The sequence below is a fragment of the Parambassis ranga genome, chromosome 22, assembly GCF_900634625.1.
Source record: "Parambassis ranga chromosome 22, fParRan2.1, whole genome shotgun sequence".
In the NCBI taxonomy this organism is placed as follows: domain Eukaryota; kingdom Metazoa; phylum Chordata; class Actinopteri; family Ambassidae; genus Parambassis; species Parambassis ranga.
Genome location: NC_041042.1, coordinates 188,869 through 206,493, shown reverse-complemented (window position 1 = coordinate 206,493; position 17,625 = coordinate 188,869). Strand labels below are relative to the sequence as shown.

The window sequence follows — 17,625 nt, the reverse complement described above, 5'->3', positions numbered from 1 at the left end:
AAAGCTTCAGCTGCAGCAATCAAACTTGCATTTTCTTCATGAAATTATTTCCAGTTTAATTAGAATTTGTAGTGAACTTTCAGAATTATTTTGGGTAGAATTGAAGCGCTGGTTGTCACTCCGGGCCAGAAGGTGGCAGCAGTGCGCCTGATGCTGTTCTGTAGAGAAAGAGAAGAAGAAGCCGCTCGTGTTTCCGGTTGAGTCTGCATTAGATGACGTTTCTCTGTCGGAGTTTCGTTGTTGCTGCTGCGCTTTGATCCAACTCACCGACACTCGGTAAGTCTTGAGCTCCTCTCCCCGGTTAACCGTCACTGAGCGCGGTAAAGTCTTTGCTGAACCTTATTCTGTGGCTTCGACGCGCTGACAGGCTCCCAGCTAACGGCTAACGACACGGCCGGATCGGCTAACGGCTAATCCCCCAACTCTGTGTGAACGGCAGCAGCTAGCTGCTAACAGTTAGCATGGAGAAACGCTGTAAACAGCTGACATGTTAGCGCAGCAGAAACTGATTAGACACACGACCAATCAGTCTGATTACCGAAAATAAAAACACCCGTACATACGAGTTCATGTAATGTGTTTATACTAATTAAACTCACAACATCTAACTTTACAGAAACTTGTCTTTAGGTTTAGTCTTCAAAATCCTGATAATATCACTCACATTGAAACATCGGTGTGAGTTTATCCTTATTGCCACCTCCAGGTCAGTCTTCCACAGATGATAGATGGAGTGTTTCTGTGATTAGAAGCCACTGTTGTTATGAAGAGGAGGAGGAGCTGCATGAAGGATCTGACTGAAACATGTCACATGATGAAGCTGCAGTTAAAATGGTCTCATACAGACACCGTGATGTCAGGCAGCAGTGAGACCATTTTAAACCAGTGACACTGTGTTGATGTGAAGGTATCGGTCTGTGTTGGCTGGGTGGATGCCTGTCATGCAGCTCAGAGGTAGAAACCCTCCACCAGAATAAGTCCCAGTCGGTCTGGTGGCCCTTTGTCTGAGAGCATCTGAGATCCACCGTGGTTCTGATTGATCTCTCTTCTGTACAGAACGTGGGTGGCTGCCTCCTTCACCTGTCAGCTGACCCTGATCAGGCTACGTTGGGGGGTTTCCCTCCAAAACACTCACTCACACACACAGTAAGTGATGCAACATGTTGCACTGACTGATGCTGTGACACCATTATTTTCAGTAGTCATCCAAGTGGGTAGTTGATAATCTGATCATTGTCTGTGATTCAAATCTTTGTTTTTTTTCCCTAGGATTAAGTCAGACCGGCATCATGGTGCTCGCCGATCTGGGGAGGAAGATCACCTCTGCACTGAGGTCACTCAGCAATGCCACCATCATCAATGAAGAGGTAACATGTTAACAGCTGCCACAGATGTCTGCAGTTACAGGAGGTTAACCAGGTGTGTCTTTCGCTCAGGTGTTGAATGCCATGTTGAAGGAGGTGTGCGCGGCGCTGCTGGAGGCTGACGTCAACATCAAGCTGGTCAAACAGCTGAGAGAGAACGTCAAGTGAGTCTGATGCCGCTCGGTCCCTAAGCAGCGGTTCTGGTCTAACTCTGAAGCAGCTTTGGTCCAGTTCAGCAGCGACCCTGATGTTTTCTTTTTCGTCCCTGCAGGTCTGCTATTGATCTGGAGGAGATGGCCTCAGGTCTGAACAAGAGGCGGATGATCCAGCATGCCGTCTTCAAGGAGCTCGTCAAGGTCAGACCACCAGGCGGTTTAGGTGTCTTGTGTATGGCTGACATGTTCTTAAACAACATGTCTGAACTCTGTTCCAGCTGGTGGACCCTGGTGTGAAGGCCTGGACTCCGACCAAAGGAAAGAACAATGTCATCATGTTTGTTGGTCTGCAGGGCAGCGGCAAGACAACAACCTGCTCTAAGGTGACTCACACACCTGAGACATATCCCCTGTGCATTAACCCCCTGCTGCCTGGTCTGACTTTGGCTGCTGTGTTCTCTGCAGCTGGCCTATTATTACCAGAGGAAAGGATGGAAGACCTGCCTCATCTGTGCTGACACATTCAGAGCAGGTGAGCCGCGCTTCAGCTGCTTTCATTCACCTCACACATCCTTCTACCTACCTGCTCCCACACTGTGATAACCCTCGGCTTGTCTCTCTCTCAGGTGCCTTCGATCAGCTGAAACAAAATGCAACCAAAGCCAGAATCCCTTTCTACGGCAGGTGAGTCCTCCCACAGGCGGTGGGCAGGTGGCACCCTGCTGTGCTCTGTGTTCTGGTGTCGTCACCTGACTGCTGGCCTGTGTGTTGTTTTTAGTTACACAGAGATGGATCCAGTAGTGATTGCCTCTGAGGGCGTGGAGAAGTTCAAAGCAGAGAACTTTGAGATCATCATTGTGGACACCAGCGGGCGTCACAAACAGGAAGACTCGCTGTTTGAAGAGATGCTGCAGGTGTCCAACGCTGTGGTGAGTACATGAACCTCTGCAGGTCCTTTGTCCTGGACTCAAGTGTGTGAAGTGCAGGGCCAGGGGAGTTAGTGCTGCTTTGCTAATATTCTGCCTCTGTTTCCGTAGCAACCAGACAATATTGTGTACGTGATGGACGCATCGATTGGTCAGGCCTGTGAGTCTCAAGCTAAAGCCTTTAAAGACAAAGTGGATGTAGCGTCTGTGATCGTCACCAAACTGGATGGACATGCCAAAGGAGGAGGAGCTCTGAGCGCGTAAGCAAACATCTTCGACTGCATGGTGACAATGATGATGACAAGATGTTCTACCAGTCTGTGGTGGCTGGTACACTTTTTATGCTGTAGTCTGCTGGGGGGGGAGTACAGCCCGCCTGATACAGCACACGTGCTTTCCTTCTCAAAGGGATTAATAATGTATATTCTATTAATGCATGTTTAACTTCTTCTGCTGATGCCTCCTCTCAGTGTGGCGGCCACCAGAAGTCCCATCATCTTTATTGGTACAGGCGAACACATCGATGACTTTGAGCCATTCAAGACTCAGCCGTTCATCAGCAAACTCCTCGGTAATCACTTGCACTGTTTGCATTGTGCTGGAGACCAGCACACACACACAACCACACTGCACATGTGGTTGAATCGTAGACTTCACTGAGTAACATTCTGTGGAAACCCACAGGGATGGGCGACATCGAGGGCCTGATCGACAGAGTGAACGAGCTGAAGCTTGATGACAATGAGGAGCTGATTGACAAACTGAAACATGGTGAGAACACACATAGACCCACAGAGCATGCAGTGCATTGTGGGTATATTGACTGACATGCAACCTCTGGCCTGCAGGTCAGTTCACCCTCAGAGACATGTACGAGCAGTTCCAGAACATCATGAAGATGGGTCCCTTCGGACAGATCATGGTAAGCTCAGCACCTGAGTCTCAAAAAAACATTTCAGCTGCTGGACTTACAAGGACTGTGTGTGTGTGTGTGTGTCTGTCCAGGGTATGATACCAGGCTTTGGCACAGACTTCATGAGTAAAGGAAATGAACAGGAATCAATGGCCAGACTGAAGAAACTGATGACCATCATGGACAGCATGAATGACCAGGGTAACACACACACACACACACACACACACACATAGAAAGGTATGTTTCAAAGACCAACAGAACCTCCTCTGGTCCCCACAGAGCTGGACAGTAAAGATGGAGCTAAGCTGTTCAGTAAGCAGCCCAACAGGATCCAGAGGGTGGCCCGGGGATCAGGCGTCGCCACCAGGGACGTCCAGGAGCTGCTGACTCAGTACACCAAGTTCGCCCAGATGGTCAAAAAGATGGGAGGCATCAAAGGACTGTTCAAAGGTAACAGGAGAGGACGGGGTGAGGCTGAGGAGGACTGAGCAGGAGTGAAAAGTTCTAATGGTTTTGTGGTTCTTTCAGGAGGAGACATGTCCAAGAACGTGAACCCGTCTCAGATGGCCAAACTGAACCAGCAGATGGCCAAAATGATGGACCCTAGAGTCCTGCACCACATGGGTAAGAGCCGTCACTGCCAGTCCACTGTTCGTCTGTGTGTGTGAATGACCTGTGTACTAATGGGTGCATGTTTCAGGCGGCATGGCGGGACTTCAGTCGATGATGCGTCAGTTTCAGCAGGGCGCTGCTGGCAACATGAAAGGCATGATGGGATTCAACAACATGTGACCGCAGACCAGTCGGCTGCCTTAAAACAAAAGAAACTCTTAAAGCCCCACATCCTGACAGGTGGGGAAGGCCGAGCGTAGCAACCTGTCTGCTGCAGCTTTTCACTGAAAACAAAAAAGATTTGTGCTTTTAGAAAAACACCAGAAGAAGAAACTGAAGGTTTAAAGGAGCAGCGGCACATTTTAGAGGTTCTTCTTCACTGTTTTCTTCAGGAGGAGGAAGGACGGATGTTTTTGGGCCTTGTTAATTTAAATGTGTTCAAGATGTTTGTGTAAACTCAAAACAGAGCAGAGTCAGTCCTGACTGGGTGAGCTCACACCACGTGATGATGATGATGATGATGATGATATTAGTAAATGACAGTATTTTTGTCATTTAATAAACATTTTTATTACAACATGTAAACCTGTTGTGTGTTTATTTCTCTGCCTTTCACAAAGTCAAACATGTATAGATTTATTCTGTGTAAATAAAACAGGAAATTTATTTTTATTGAAACATACAGTCATAGAACAGAAGGCTGGAAGGTTCGGCTGTGTATTTACATTTGTCAGAAACATTTTCCCAGTATAATAAATGTATTGTTATGGGTTTCATAATCATCCCAAATATCACAGCTTCTTTGGTTCAGGAGGAGAGGTTCTGTTTGTTTTTGTTTCATCCTTTGAGAATTGCTGTAGATTGAGATCCTCTTTGATAAATGAAGCTTTAGTCCTTTGACAGAAATGTTCTGAATCATGACATTCACCTCTTAAGTGACATGATCATATTGTTTTCAGTCATATAATCCAAACTTTGAGCAAACATTTCAAAAAGTAAAATATTCCCAGAACTGTCCAATAAATGCATAACAGACCATATCCCCTTCACTAGCCAGGAAAAATAAAAAATACATGATAAATATTTACAGTTCCATAATGAACGGGGACTAATAATCATTATTTATTTGACAGTCGTATTGGAAGCGCCTGAATTTCATCCACTGATATTTGACATGTTTTCAGTAGAAAACAGCGTCAGAGTGAGACCTCGGGCCGTCTGCGACTGTGAGTCAGGAATGTGGTTCCTGATTATCGCTCGGAGTGGGACCTCTGCGTGTTTGGCCCGTCTGTGTCTTGACGTGGCGCCGGCCAGCCACCATATTGTTTTGCTTCGTTGTCAGCGGAGAGCAGCAGCAGCGGCTTCAGGGCGGTGAGTCTCTGGTTTACCTTCCCTCTCGGACTTAGCTGGACCTGGCAGCCGCCCTGCTCCACCTGGGCTCCGTCAGGTCGCCTGTCTGTGCGTCCTGTAGCTGCCACCTGTGTGACATAGCTGACGCGGCTGCCCGGTTAGCCGCTGTTAGCCTTTAGCTGTGACGTTACCTGAACCCTCATCACTCGCTGACGGTAAATGTGTTTATTTGGCGTCTGAGCTTCAGGTGTGATGACGACACTGTTGGTGTTACACAGGTGTCCACTGACGTCACGCTTTAGTCTCGCAGTGGACTCTAAAAACGGGGAGTTCAGTTTAGACGTGTTTACACGGTCAGAGGTTACAGAGCTTCCATACAAACTATCTAATGTTCCCAGGCGAACTCTCAGCTACGGACAGAAGTGAGGAAACGTTTGGGTCATGCTGCACAGAATCCCCGCAGAGGCACACCGAGTATTCACTAACCACGCTGTAGTATCAGTGCTGTAGTATAGTCAGTCAGTGCTGTAGTATAGTCAGCCCTGTTCTATAGTCAGTCAGTGCTGTAGTATAGTCAGCCCTGTTCTATAGTCAGTCAGTGCTGTAGTATAGTCAGTCCGTACTGTAGTATAGTCAGTCAGTGCTGTAGTATAGTCAGTGCTGTAGTATTGTCAATGCTGTAGTATAGTCACTGTGGTGGTATGTTCAGTACTCTGATGCTGCCTCCCCCCTCCAGCCTAAAGCCATCAGTGTGACCCCGCCTCCTGCCTCCCTGCATTGCCATGGCAACCTTCTCAGAGTACATCGCTCAGAACGAGGAGCGTGATGGCGTTCGCTTCAGCTGGAACGTGTGGCCATCCAGCCGGTTGGAGGCGACTCGGATGGTGGTGCCGGTAGCAGCTCTCTTCACCCCCTTGAAAGAGAGAACAGACCTGCCCCCGATCCAGTATGAACCAGTTCTCTGCAGCCGTGCCACCTGCCGTGCTGTCCTCAACCCGCTGTGGTACGTATCACAGCTCTCACCTGCCTGTCTCTTGTCTGTCTCTCTCTCACCTGTCTCTCTGTCTCTCACCTGTCTCTCTGTCTCTCACTCACCTGTCTGTCTCTCTCTCTCGCTCACCTGTCGGCCTCTGTCTTCAGTCAGGTGGACTACAGAGCCAAGCTGTGGGCCTGTAACTTCTGCTACCAGAGGAACCAGGTGATTGCAGTGTGTCCTGCACCTGTCTGACAGGTGGCTCAGAGCAGAGACGCTGACACTCTCCTGTTTTCTGTCTCAGTTTCCTCCGTCCTATGCTGGGATCTCTGAGGTGAACCAACCCGCTGAGCTCCTGCCTCAGTTCTCCACCATCGAGTATGTGGTTCAGGTGAGACTGTCAGGCAGGCACAGGGAGGGGGACGGGTAAGAGCAGGCACACCTGATGTGTGACCCAGTCTGGTCTCTGTCCACAGCGGGGCCCTCAGATGCCGCTGGTCTTCCTGTACGTGGTGGACACCTGCATGGAGGACGAGGACCTGCAGGCTCTCAAGGAGTCTCTGCAGATGTCCCTGTCTCTGCTGCCCCCCACCGCTCTGGTGGGACTCATCACCTTTGGACGTATGGTCCAGGTGCATGAGCTGGGCTGTGAAGGGATCTCCAAGAGCTATGTCTTCAGAGGGACCAAAGACCTGAATGCCAAGCAGCTCCAGGTAGATATCAATGGTGGTGCCTCGAATCTGGGCGAGGGACAGCTAATGGCGGTAATGACTTCTGAATGTATGGTGGTTCCTGCAGGAGATGCTCGGGCTGTCCAAACCGGCAGCCACTCAGGCTCGAGGTTCGCAGCCAACTCAGCAGCCTCTGTCCAACAGGTAAGGTCTGAGTCCACATGAGGTGTGTTACCGTGCTCTGGGCTGTGAATGCAGCCTTCCTCAGTGCGCCTTGTGCTTCAGGTTTCTGCAGCCGGTGCAGAAGATCGACATGAACCTGACCGATCTGCTGGGGGAGCTGCAGCGTGACCCCTGGCCTGTCACCCAGGGCAAGAGGCCACTGAGGTCGTTGGGCGTTGCCATGTCTATTGCTGTGGGCCTGCTGGAGGTGAGGGAGGGTCGGGGTTTAGGGGCACAGGTCAGTACCATGTTGCTGCCATATACAGAATCTGATTAATGTGTTTACCCACAGTGCACCTTCCCCAACACCGGCGCCCGGATCATGACATTCATCGGTGGCCCAGCAACGCAGGGGCCCGGCATGGTGGTGGGAGACGAACTCAAGACCCCCATCAGGTCCTGGCATGACATCGAGAAGGACAACGCCAAGTTCATGAAGAAGGCCACCAAAGTGAGTGAGAGCTGCTCTCACAGTGTGTCAGCAAACCTTAGTGCACTACCACCTTCTATTCAAGTGTGTGTGTGTTGCAGCACTACGAGGCTCTGGCCAACAGAGCGTCCACTAACGGTCACATCATCGACATCTACGCCTGCGCTCTCGACCAGACCGGCCTGCTGGAGATGAAATGCTGCTCAAACCACAGCGGGTACACACACACACACAGTGTACAAATAGTGTCTTTGTGAGGACAGTGATGTCCCCCCTCACCCACCTCTGTCTCCTTCATGGTGGAGTTACAGTGTTTGTCTCCTTCTGTCAGAGGTTACATGGTGATGGCTGACTCCTTCAACACATCACTGTTCAAGCAAACCTTCCAGAGGGTTTTCACCAAAGACGTCCAGGGATCCTTCAAGATGGCTTTTGGTGCGACTCTGGAGGTCAAGGTATGAGTGATGAAACGCTGTGCTCACAGAGGCTCCGCCCCTAGCTCACCTGTGTCACAGGTAGTCCCGGTGTGTTTCTTTTTACAGACCTCCAGAGAGATCAAAGTATCCGGTGCCATCGGCCCCTGTGTGTCCCTGAATGCCAAAGGACCCTGTGTCTCTGAGAACGTATGTGACCGTCCCCACCACACTGCCCCCTGCAGGCAGAGACAGGATCAGTCTGTACTGTCTGTGGCTCCTGTCTTTGCCTGCAGGGGGCAGTGTTTGTGTAGTTCTCTCTCCTGTAGAGGACGCTATAGCACAGTGTGTTTTTTGTGTTGTAGGAAATTGGCACAGGAGGAACTTGTCAGTGGAAGGTCTGTGGTCTGGATCCAAGCACCACACTGGCTCTTTACTTTGAAGTCGTCAACCAGGTGAGCTGTGGTTGGAACAGAATCAGGTGACTGATGTGGATCAGTTTTCCAGGAAGTAAACATCAGCTGTGTCCATTCCTTCCATTAATTATTAATATCATCATTCAGAAGATTGAAGCTAAACCTATGAATGACCTGGATGACTGGGAATCAACATTATTATCATTAACAGTAAAATCAGTGTTCCAGGTCCATGCAGTCCGTACAGTCTGGATCACGCGGTGTCATCAGGTGATGTCAGGACCAGGTCCTACAGTCAGCTGAGTGGGTCATGGTGTTGTTGGAGTTCCTGGTGATGACGGCGGTTGTGTTGCTGTTGTTGTTGTGCTGTTGCGCTTGGTCATGCCCAGGTGTTGGGCGGAACTCTGAGTGTGGGGTTCCAGAAACTTCCCAGGACACCTCTGAATAAACCGGCCCAAAGTTCGACGTACCGCCGCTCTGTACCTGCTGGAGTCACAAAGGAGTCACTGCAATCAGCCTCCACCTGAAACCTACAACTTACTGAGCTCTGCATTCAGAATTGTTTGTTCTACTCACGTCTGCATCATGCAGGTGATCCAGGGGTTGAGGGCGGAGCTGGTCAGAACCAGCCAGGCGGAGAGGGCGGAGGTCACTGCTGGACTCTGCTGTCCACTGAAGGTCTCGTACAGACACACTGAGATGTGGGGCAGCCAGCAGAGCAGCAGACACACTGCAGGCAGACAGGAAACAGGTCAGGACTACTATCTGATGATCAGAACAGGAACTGTCAGGACTTGTTGTCTCTGTGGTGACCTTTGACCTTTCTGTGTTGATGACATCACTGTGAGTCCTGAAGGTTACCATCTTGTTGGATTTCTGGTTGCTGCTCACGCCTACCTTCAAACCCTCGACTTGGCAGCTGTTGGCTAGTTGTGGTAACAACACACCTGCTGTTTGTGTAGTGTACAGGGTGAGGGTGTGTACAGGTGTCATAAAATACAGGAGCTCACCTGAAGTGGTGACCATGACGATGGAGCTCCTCAGATAATTGTTGGCAGGGACGTAGAAGCAGTGCAGCTCGTTGCACATGAACGTTCCTCTTCTGGCCTGCTTCCTCGCCACGTAGACGATATATCCATACAGAGAACACATGGTGACGATCGGCAGCACGATGCCCACCACCATCCACAGCACCACAAAGAGCCTGTTCTCAGGGGTGAAGCTGGGGCAGCAGAGGAACCGAGACTTGCTGTAGCCATAGTTGCCGAAACCTAGGAGCGGGAGGGTGGCGCTCACCAGACAGAACAGCCAGACCAGGAGCAGCAGCGCCTGGCTCCGCCTCACTGTCCAGATGCTGCCATAGCTGAGGGCGAAGCAGATCTCTGTGAACTTGTCGACAGTGGCCCAGGTGAGCGAGTGGATGGAGGAGGTCTGCAGGAGGAGGAAGATGAAGCCGCTACCCTGACAGAAGGCGCCCTCGCTGGGATACACGGTGGGCCAGGACAGGCTGTTGTGGGCTCCAAAGGGAATCGTGGAGAGACTGAGGGCCAAGTCACTGAGGCTGACGCTCAGGGTGAGGCCCAGCGTGTCAGACCGGAGCTCCTTGTTGAGAAGGAGCACCAGCAGGAGGAGGAGGTTCCCACTGATGGAGGCCACGCTCGACACAATCATGAGAGCAGCGTACGAGGTCCTCAGAGTGTCTGTCATCTTTAGATGGGTTCATAGGACAGGGGGGTCGGACATCACTAACAGACCTTAATTTATGTTCAAATGTTTTTTCAGTCAAACTCAGCTGTCTGAGAAACTAATAGTGAGTTCAGGTCCGCTGCAACTGTCCTCCATGTTCTGTGCCTGCTCTGAGTTATAAAGCACAGCGGATCCTGCAGAGTCACCGCTCGGACATGATCAGCAGGATTATCTGAGCTTTGATGAGTCACCACGCTGACTGACCTGTAGTTTAAACGACTGGAACTCACCAGGAGTCTGGACCAGTCCTAGTCCTTCAGAGGGTCCCCTGACCTGGGACCTGTCAGTCCAGAGTGTCCCTCACTGCATCAGTTCATTCATTAGAGGATCTCTGAGTGGTCTGCTGGGCTCTGGAGTCATCGCTGATGTCCTCTGATGTTTGATCAGAACTGATCCGATCAGCTCTGAGTCTGAGCAGGCTGGACTGCAGGAGGCGTGTCCTCACAGCAGGGGAGTCTCCACAAGCTGCGTTACCATGGCACACCTGTCCATCACCTGCTGAGAAGATGATGACACACACACACACACACACACACAGGATATTGCATGTTTAGGTAGTGTTGATTTTACTGTCAGCAGATAGTGTGTGTGTGTGTGTGTGTGTGTGTGTGTAGCCTGATTAGGTTAATAACAGGTGTGCAGGTGTGTAATCATCCTCCTGCTGAACCTCAGACCACAGAGGAGCTCAGGTCAGGTTCATGAAGAAGCCAATCAGGGCGCGGCGTTCATTTGTTGGTCCGTGACTTCAGCAGGATAAACACGAGTCAATCAAACAGCTGCAGCCTCACCTGTGATCAGTGAACACACCTCACTATCAGTCTGTTTCCTGCAGCACAACGCTCCCATCCCTCAGGGCGGCCGCGGGGCGATCCAGTTCGTCACTCAGTACCAGCACTCATCAGGACAGAGGCGGATCCGAGTCACCACCACCGCGAGGAAGTACGGCAGCACACCTGTGCACAGAACTGTCGTTGGTGTCCTTTCATGACTCACATTCATGTCAAACTTCTCTCCAGCTGGGCCGATGCTCAGACGCAGATTCAGAACATCGCAGCGTCCTTCGATCAGGAGGCGGCAGCCATCTTGATGGCAAGGCTGGCGGTGTACCGGGCAGAGACGGAAGAGGGTCCGGATGTCCTCAGATGGCTGGACAGACAGCTGATCAGACTGGTAGGAATGTGATGCTGTGGACGGAGAGGCCGTGGACATCCGAGGTGTTAACTCGTGTGTCTGTGTTTAGTGTCAGAAGTTCGGAGACTACCACAAAGACGACCCCAACTCCTTCAGGTTCTCGGAGACCTTCTCTCTCTATCCTCAGGTGATCCACATCCCATAATGCACCGCGGTACCTCATTCCCATACACTATCTGTAAACACTGAAGTCTCACCTGTGTGTTCCGTCTGCAGTTCATGTTCCACCTGCGGCGCTCGCCGTTCCTGCAGGTCTTCAACAACAGTCCAGACGAAAGCTCATATTACAGACACCAGTTCAACAGACAGGACCTGACCCAGGCGCTCATCATGATCCAACCGGTGCTGTACGCCTACTCTTTCAACGGGCCACCGGAGGTACATACACCCACACACAGAGACACACACCTATACACACACCTGGACAGACACCAGACACAGACACACACCTTATGAAAACCAGAAAGTCAGGGATATTAATTAATTGAATGATCACTGTGTGTTTGTGTGTGTGTGTTACAGCCTGTTCTGCTGGACAGCAGCAGCATCCTTCCAGATCGAATCCTGCTGATGGACACGTTCTTCCAGATCCTCATCTACCACGGAGAGGTACTTGCTGCTACATGTATGACATCACAGCCAATCAGCACGCAGTACGAGGCTGTGTTCACACACACAGATGTTTAATTAGATCACTGTTTATTAGAGCTGTTATTAATCTGTATAAACATAATCAATGTAGTTATAATATGGTGTGTGTGTGGTGTGTGTGTCAGACAGTAGCTCAGTGGAGGAAGGCCGGCTATCAGGACATGCCCGAGTACGAAAACTTCAAACACCTCCTGCAGGCGCCAGTGGATGATGCTCAGGAGCTGCTGCACACGCGCTTCCCCATGCCCAGATACATCGACACGGAGCACGGAGGCAGCCAGGTGGGGGCGCCACACTCACTGTGTACATCCATAAACACACACCTGTTCAGACACACTCGGCTCAGATCAGATTCTGTTTTCAGGCTCGCTTCCTGCTCTCCAAAGTTAACCCCTCCCAGACCCACAACAACATGTATGCCTGGGGACAGGTAAGACCCCCACCTTACTTCTCATTAAACACCCACCAATCAGACATAGGCCTGACATGAGTCATATCCTCTGCAGGAGTCAGGAGCTCCCATTCTGACGGATGACGTCAGCCTGCAGGTCTTTATGGACCACCTGAAGAAACTGGCCGTGTCCAGCGCCGCCTGATCCAACTCCGCCCCACCCCCTCATGTCTCATGAGTTTGTCTGCTGCCTGATTTTTCATGACAACCATTAAACCAACCAAGCTGCCTGTTTAGAATCAGCCAATTCCACGTGTCACATATACAAAATAAAGCAGCACTGGCAGTTTCACAATAAGAGTCTGTGTTTCTGTTCCTGCTGCTCCTGTTGTCTCCTGATCTAACCAATCAGCTTTTGGAACAAGTCCCCATCCCGAGCAAACTGGTGTTGGTGCTGCGGTCTGTTTTCACTTTCAGCAGCATCTTCTGTGCAGCTTGTTTTTGTCTGTTTGAAGGGGAGTCCAACGTCTTCCGTGTGTCTCTGTGAGGACTCTTCTGTCTCTTGGGGTCCAGCAGACACTGTGGAGAGAGAGGGTTCACCGACCCACAGATGGAGGAGTACTTCAGGAGGAGGTTCAGAGAGGAGGAGCAGAAACATTTTTACATATAAAACAAAATTACATTGCCAAAACACATTTACATGTACCGAAACAAATTTACATTTCAGAAAACAAATTAACACGATGCAAAACAACACATTTACAGGTGGCGAAACACTTTTACAAGTTCCAAAAGCTACTGGAAACAGAATGTCCCAACTCCGGGGAACGCTGAAGTGATAATGTGAGTGGACTGTTGGAGTTGTTGTGTTTGGACTTCATGGGGACCCCAGATGGACAGCAATAAAAACCTGTGAGTGAAGATGGATCATTGATTATGTGATGATTTCAACCCTTGATTGTGCAACAGGAGAGCATGCAGAAGGTTTATAAGAATAACTTACTACTCTCTGGGATACGCGGATGGATATGATAAACAACATAGAGTTTGGCTCTTTATCGACATAAAGTACTGTCCTGCTTGGCTGTGGACCAACAAATATTGACCTAAGTGTGATTGCTCACTATTTTCTGTCATCTGTGCGAAACCTCGGTGTCATTCCAATGAGACTGAGGACTCAAACATCCAGAAGACTGAATCCTGGTGGTACATATTCACAAAGGGAGGGTAAGAGGCCCTCATTAGGTTCTTTATTTATATGTAACCTTTGATGTATGCTTAACATTCTTTTTTTATATAATTAGAATTTTATTACAATTTTTGGCATAACAAAAATCAAGAGATACAAAATGAGATACACAACCCTTAAAGGGTAAACATGTGACAAGATTGAAAAACAACAAGCAAATAACAAACACAATACAAACAACTAACCTAAGGGTCACCCAGTGAGAGGATCAAGTTTAGCAGAAAGAGGCTGGTCTTACCACCCTAAAACCCAATAATGATGAATAATGGAGAGGGGGGCATAGAGAGCTGAATAGTCCCGCATATCCTAATAAGACAGGCGTCCCATTTCAGATGGAAACTGTCTGTTCTGTCCAATATTTATATGAGAGGCGTTCCAGGGCAGCCAGTTTGCCTAAATCAGGGGTGTCCAAACTACGGCCTGCGGGCCAACTGCAGCCCGTGGTCGGATTTTCTATGGCCCGCGGCTTCTATCTTAAAATGTGTTCTTTTTGGCCCGCCTGCCAAGAGTGAATCACAGAGTAAATCAAACAAAATCAACAGGAAATTCTTTGTTTTTAACTCATTGTGTAACATTTGCATCATGGTTCTCTGAGCAGAACATTATCCCTCTCTGTATGTTGAAGAAGATTCTCAGTCATCCAGGTCATCATACGTAGAGAAGATTGAAGCAAGGCGTCTGGACTTGTAGAGTTTTCTAGAAGACGTTTCGCTGCTCATCCAAGCAGCTTCATCAGTTCTAACTGTTTGGTGGGGAAACATGGTTTATATGTGGTTACAGACAGTGGGTGGGTCTGGGTAAAACTTTAAAAACAATAGCACTAAATGTGTGTCGTTAGACACACCTGGCCCAGTCAGCCAGAACATCACAGGTAAGTATGGAAACATTTAGTGCTATTGTTTGTAAGTTTTTTAAGTTTTACCCAGACCCACCCACTGAGGTCTGTAACCACATATAAACCATGTTTCCCCACCAAACAGTTAGAACTGATGAAGCTGCTTGGATGAGCAGCGAAACGTCTTCTAGAAAACTCTACAAGTCCAGACGCCTTGCTTCAATCTTCTCTACATCCCTCTCTGTACCTCAATTTATCTTTGACTTCTATTTGTCTGTAACAGAAAGAATTTCTCCCCGGGGATAAATAAAGGAATTCTGATTCGGGTTCTGATTCTGATAGAAGTACTGTCTGAAGAACCTATCCTGGATTCCTGGATTGGTGCAGTAAGTAGCGACTAGCCGGCTAGCTGGAATACGAGTCCACAAACAGCTACTGTGTGTGAACGGAGCTACGTCTGCTGTTTGCAGGACTACCTGATGCCCTAATAAAAATCAAATAGTTCAAACCTAAAGACTACGAAAATAATGTTCATGTCTGCTCTTGTTCTCAGTCGTAAGAAACTATCGGCTTCTACTGGTCAGTGTGGGGAATGACCACAGCTCTGTCTTTATGTATTGTTTATATTAGGGATGGAACGGTTCACTAAATCCACGATTTGGTTCGTATCACGGTTCTGAGGTCACGGTTCGTATCACGGTTCTGAGGTCACGGTTCACATTGTTGAGGTTTTTTCTACTTTAAATACCAGATGAGCCTAAAATACATCCTGATTATCCAACATTCACCATATTTAAGAATCAGTTCAGTGTTTCCATCATTATATCAGGTCATTTCTTTTCTTTTTCATTTCTATATAGCACCAGATCCTAACAGAAGCCATTTAAGAACCTTTCCTATAGAACAGGTCTGCATCTGGTTCTTTATTAAACAAACTCAATAGCTCATGTTATTGATCTTATTTGCACGGCAGCATGACGTGTACACACACAGACACACACAGACACATGCGCAGACAAACACACACAGACACACACCGTCGGACAGAGCGTGTGTTGCTTTGTCCACTGTTGCTCATTACATGCTAGTTGGATAGCCTGAACTCTATGACCACGCTAGGCTAAGCTAAAGGTGCTGATGTCCGTGGTTTTATTTTTATTTTTGCCATTGAAATATATTATTTACATCCCTGTGCTGCTGTGGGTCTGTGGGTCTGTGGGTCTCTGGGTCTGTGAGTCTCTGGGTCTGTGGGTCTCTGGGTCTGTGAGTCTCTGGGTCTGTGGGTCTGTGGGTCTGTGAGTCTGTGGGTCTGTGGGTCTCTGGGTCTCTGGGTCTGTGGGTCTGTGGGTCTCTGGGTCTGTGGGTCTCTGGGTCTCTGGGTCTGTGGGTCTCTGGGTCTGTGAGTCTGTGGGTCTGTGGGTCTCTGGGTCTCTGGGTCTGTGGGTCTGTGGGTCTCTGGGTCTGTGGGTCTCTGGGTCTGTGGGTCTGTGGGTCTGTGGGTCTCTGGGTCTGTGGGTCTCTGGGTCTGTGAGTCTGTGGGTCTGTGGGTCTCTGGGTCTGTGGGTCTGTGGGTCTCTGGGTCTCTGGGTCTGTGAGTCTGTGAGTCTCTGGGTCTGTGGGTCTGTGGGTCTGTGAGTCTGTGAGTTTGTGGGTCTCTGGGTCTGTGGGTCTCTGGGTCTGTGGGTCTCTGGGTCTGTGAGTCTGTGGGTCTGTGGGTCTCTGGGTCTCTGGGTCTGTGGGTCTGTGGGTCTGTGGGTCTCTGGGTCTGTGGGTCTCTGGGTCTCTGGGTCTGTGGGTCTGTGGGTCTCTGGGTCTGTGAGTCTGTGGGTCTGTGGGTCTCTGGTCTCTGGGTCTGTGGGTCTGTGGGTCTGTGGGTCTCTGGGTCTGTGGGTCTGTGGGTCTGTGGGTCTCTGGGTCTGTGAGTCTGTGGGTCTGTGGGTCTCTGGGTCTGTGGGTCTGTGGGTCTCTGGGTCTGTGGGTCTGTGGGTCTGTGAGTCTGTGGGTCTGTGGGTCTCTGGGTCTGTGAGTCTGTGAGTCTCTGGGTCTGTGGGTCTGTGGGTCTGTGAGTCTGTGAGTTTGTGGGTCTCTGGGTCTGTGGGTCTCTGGGTCTGTGAGTCTGTGGGTCTGTGGGTCTGTGGGTCTCTGGGTCTCTGGGTCTCTGGGTCTGTGGGTCTGTGGGTCTGTGGGTCTCTGGGTCTCTGGGTCTGTGGGTCTCTGGGTCTGTGGGTCTGTGGGTCTCTGGGTCTGTGGGTCTGTGGGTCTCTGGGTCTGTGGGTCTCTGGGTCTCTGGGTCTGTGGGTCTCTGGGTCTGTGGGTCTGTGGGTCTCTGGGTCTCTGGGTCTGTGGGTCTCTGGGTCTCTGGGTCTGTGGGTCTCTGGGTCTGTGGGTCTGTGGGTCTCTGGGTCTCTGGGTCTGTGGGTCTGTGGGTCTCTGGGTCTCTGGGTCTGTGGGTCTCTGGGTCTGTGAGTCTCTGGGTCTGTGGGTCTGTGGGTCTGTGAGTCTGTGAGTTTGTGGGTCTCTGGGTCTGTGGGTCTCTGGGTCTGTGGGTCTCTGGGTCTGTGAGTCTGTGGGGTCTGTGGGTCTCTGGGTCTCTGGGTCTGTGGGTCTGTGGGTCTCTGGGTCTGTGAGTCTGTGGGTCTGTGGGTCTCTGGGTCTCTGGGTCTGTGGGTCTGTGGGTCTCTGTGTCTGTGGGTCTCTGGGTCTGTGGGTCTGTGGGTCTGTGGGTCTGTGGGTCTCTGGGTCTGTGAGTCTGTGGGTCTGTGGGTCTCTGGGTCTGTGGGTCTGTGGGTCTCTGGGTCTGTGGGTCTGTGGGTCTGTGAGTCTGTGGGTCTGTGGGTCTCTGGGTCTGTGAGTCTGTGAGTCTCTGGGTCTGTGGGTCTGTGGGTCTGTGAGTCTGTGAGTTTGTGGGTCTCTGGGTCTGTGGGTCTCTGGGTCTGTGGGTCTCTGGGTCTGTGAGTCTGTGGGTCTGTGGGTCTGTGGGTCTGTGGGTCTCTGGGTCTCTGGGTCTGTGGGTCTGTGGGTCTCTGGGTCTGTGGGTCTCTGGGTCTCTGGGTCTGTGGGTCTCTGGGTCTCTGGGTCTGTGGGTCTCTGGGTCTGTGGGTCTGTGGGTCTCTG

The 17,625-nt window shown here is 50.3% G+C and overlaps 2 protein-coding genes across 3 annotated transcripts; both read left to right on the top strand.

Annotated features, from left to right (window-relative positions):
• Window positions 1-138: 138 nt before the first annotated feature.
• LOC114427730 (signal recognition particle 54 kDa protein) lies at window positions 139-4,558 on the top strand. The gene is made up of 17 exons (XM_028395939.1): window positions 139-276; window positions 1,057-1,146; window positions 1,270-1,367; window positions 1,437-1,528; window positions 1,636-1,720; window positions 1,798-1,902; window positions 1,985-2,051; window positions 2,146-2,203; window positions 2,298-2,448; window positions 2,557-2,705; window positions 2,916-3,016; window positions 3,130-3,216; window positions 3,294-3,367; window positions 3,451-3,559; window positions 3,641-3,811; window positions 3,890-3,985; window positions 4,062-4,558. The coding sequence occupies exons 3-17, from the start codon at window positions 1,290-1,292 to the stop codon at window positions 4,151-4,153; spliced, it is 1,515 nt and encodes a 504-aa protein (XP_028251740.1). The 5' UTR covers window positions 139-276; window positions 1,057-1,146; window positions 1,270-1,289; the 3' UTR covers window positions 4,154-4,558.
• A 683-nt stretch (window positions 4,559-5,241) lies between these two features.
• Window positions 5,242-12,782, top strand: LOC114427344 (protein transport protein Sec23A). Of its 2 annotated transcripts, none has more exons than XM_028395358.1 (20): window positions 5,242-5,344; window positions 6,060-6,326; window positions 6,464-6,521; window positions 6,601-6,687; window positions 6,773-7,009; window positions 7,095-7,171; window positions 7,253-7,397; window positions 7,482-7,640; window positions 7,721-7,836; window positions 7,951-8,074; window positions 8,162-8,242; window positions 8,398-8,487; window positions 11,027-11,133; window positions 11,211-11,364; window positions 11,435-11,512; window positions 11,602-11,763; window positions 11,908-11,994; window positions 12,162-12,317; window positions 12,401-12,466; window positions 12,543-12,782. In XM_028395358.1, the coding sequence occupies exons 2-20, from the start codon at window positions 6,106-6,108 to the stop codon at window positions 12,630-12,632; spliced, it is 2,295 nt and encodes a 764-aa protein (XP_028251159.1). In that variant the 5' UTR covers window positions 5,242-5,344; window positions 6,060-6,105; the 3' UTR covers window positions 12,633-12,782. The 2 variants fall into 2 exon arrangements, with proteins under 2 accessions (XP_028251159.1, XP_028251161.1); XM_028395360.1 differs by lacking the exon at window positions 5,242-5,344 and adding an exon at window positions 5,351-5,538.
• Window positions 12,783-17,625: the final 4,843 nt, after the last annotated feature.

What these genes read in the sequence shown, in the direction of transcription:
- LOC114427730 (XM_028395939.1), top strand. Translation starts at nt 1,290, where the DNA reads ATGGTGCTCGCCGATCTGGGGAGGAAGATCACCTCTGCACTGAGGTCA. An exon ending in TGCAGGTGTCCAACGCTGTG is followed by an intron (nt 2,449 to 2,556) that starts GTGAGTACATGA and finishes CTGTTTCCGTAG; the next exon opens with CAACCAGACAATATTGTGTA. An exon ending in GATTGACAAACTGAAACATG is followed by an intron (nt 3,217 to 3,293) that starts GTGAGAACACAC and finishes TCTGGCCTGCAG; the next exon opens with GTCAGTTCACCCTCAGAGAC.
- LOC114427344 (XM_028395358.1), top strand. Translation starts at nt 6,106, where the DNA reads ATGGCAACCTTCTCAGAGTACATCGCTCAGAACGAGGAGCGTGATGGC. An exon ending in GACCCTGTGTCTCTGAGAAC is followed by an intron (nt 8,243 to 8,397) that starts GTATGTGACCGT and finishes TTTGTGTTGTAG; the next exon opens with GAAATTGGCACAGGAGGAAC. An exon ending in ACATGTATGCCTGGGGACAG is followed by an intron (nt 12,467 to 12,542) that starts GTAAGACCCCCA and finishes TATCCTCTGCAG; the next exon opens with GAGTCAGGAGCTCCCATTCT.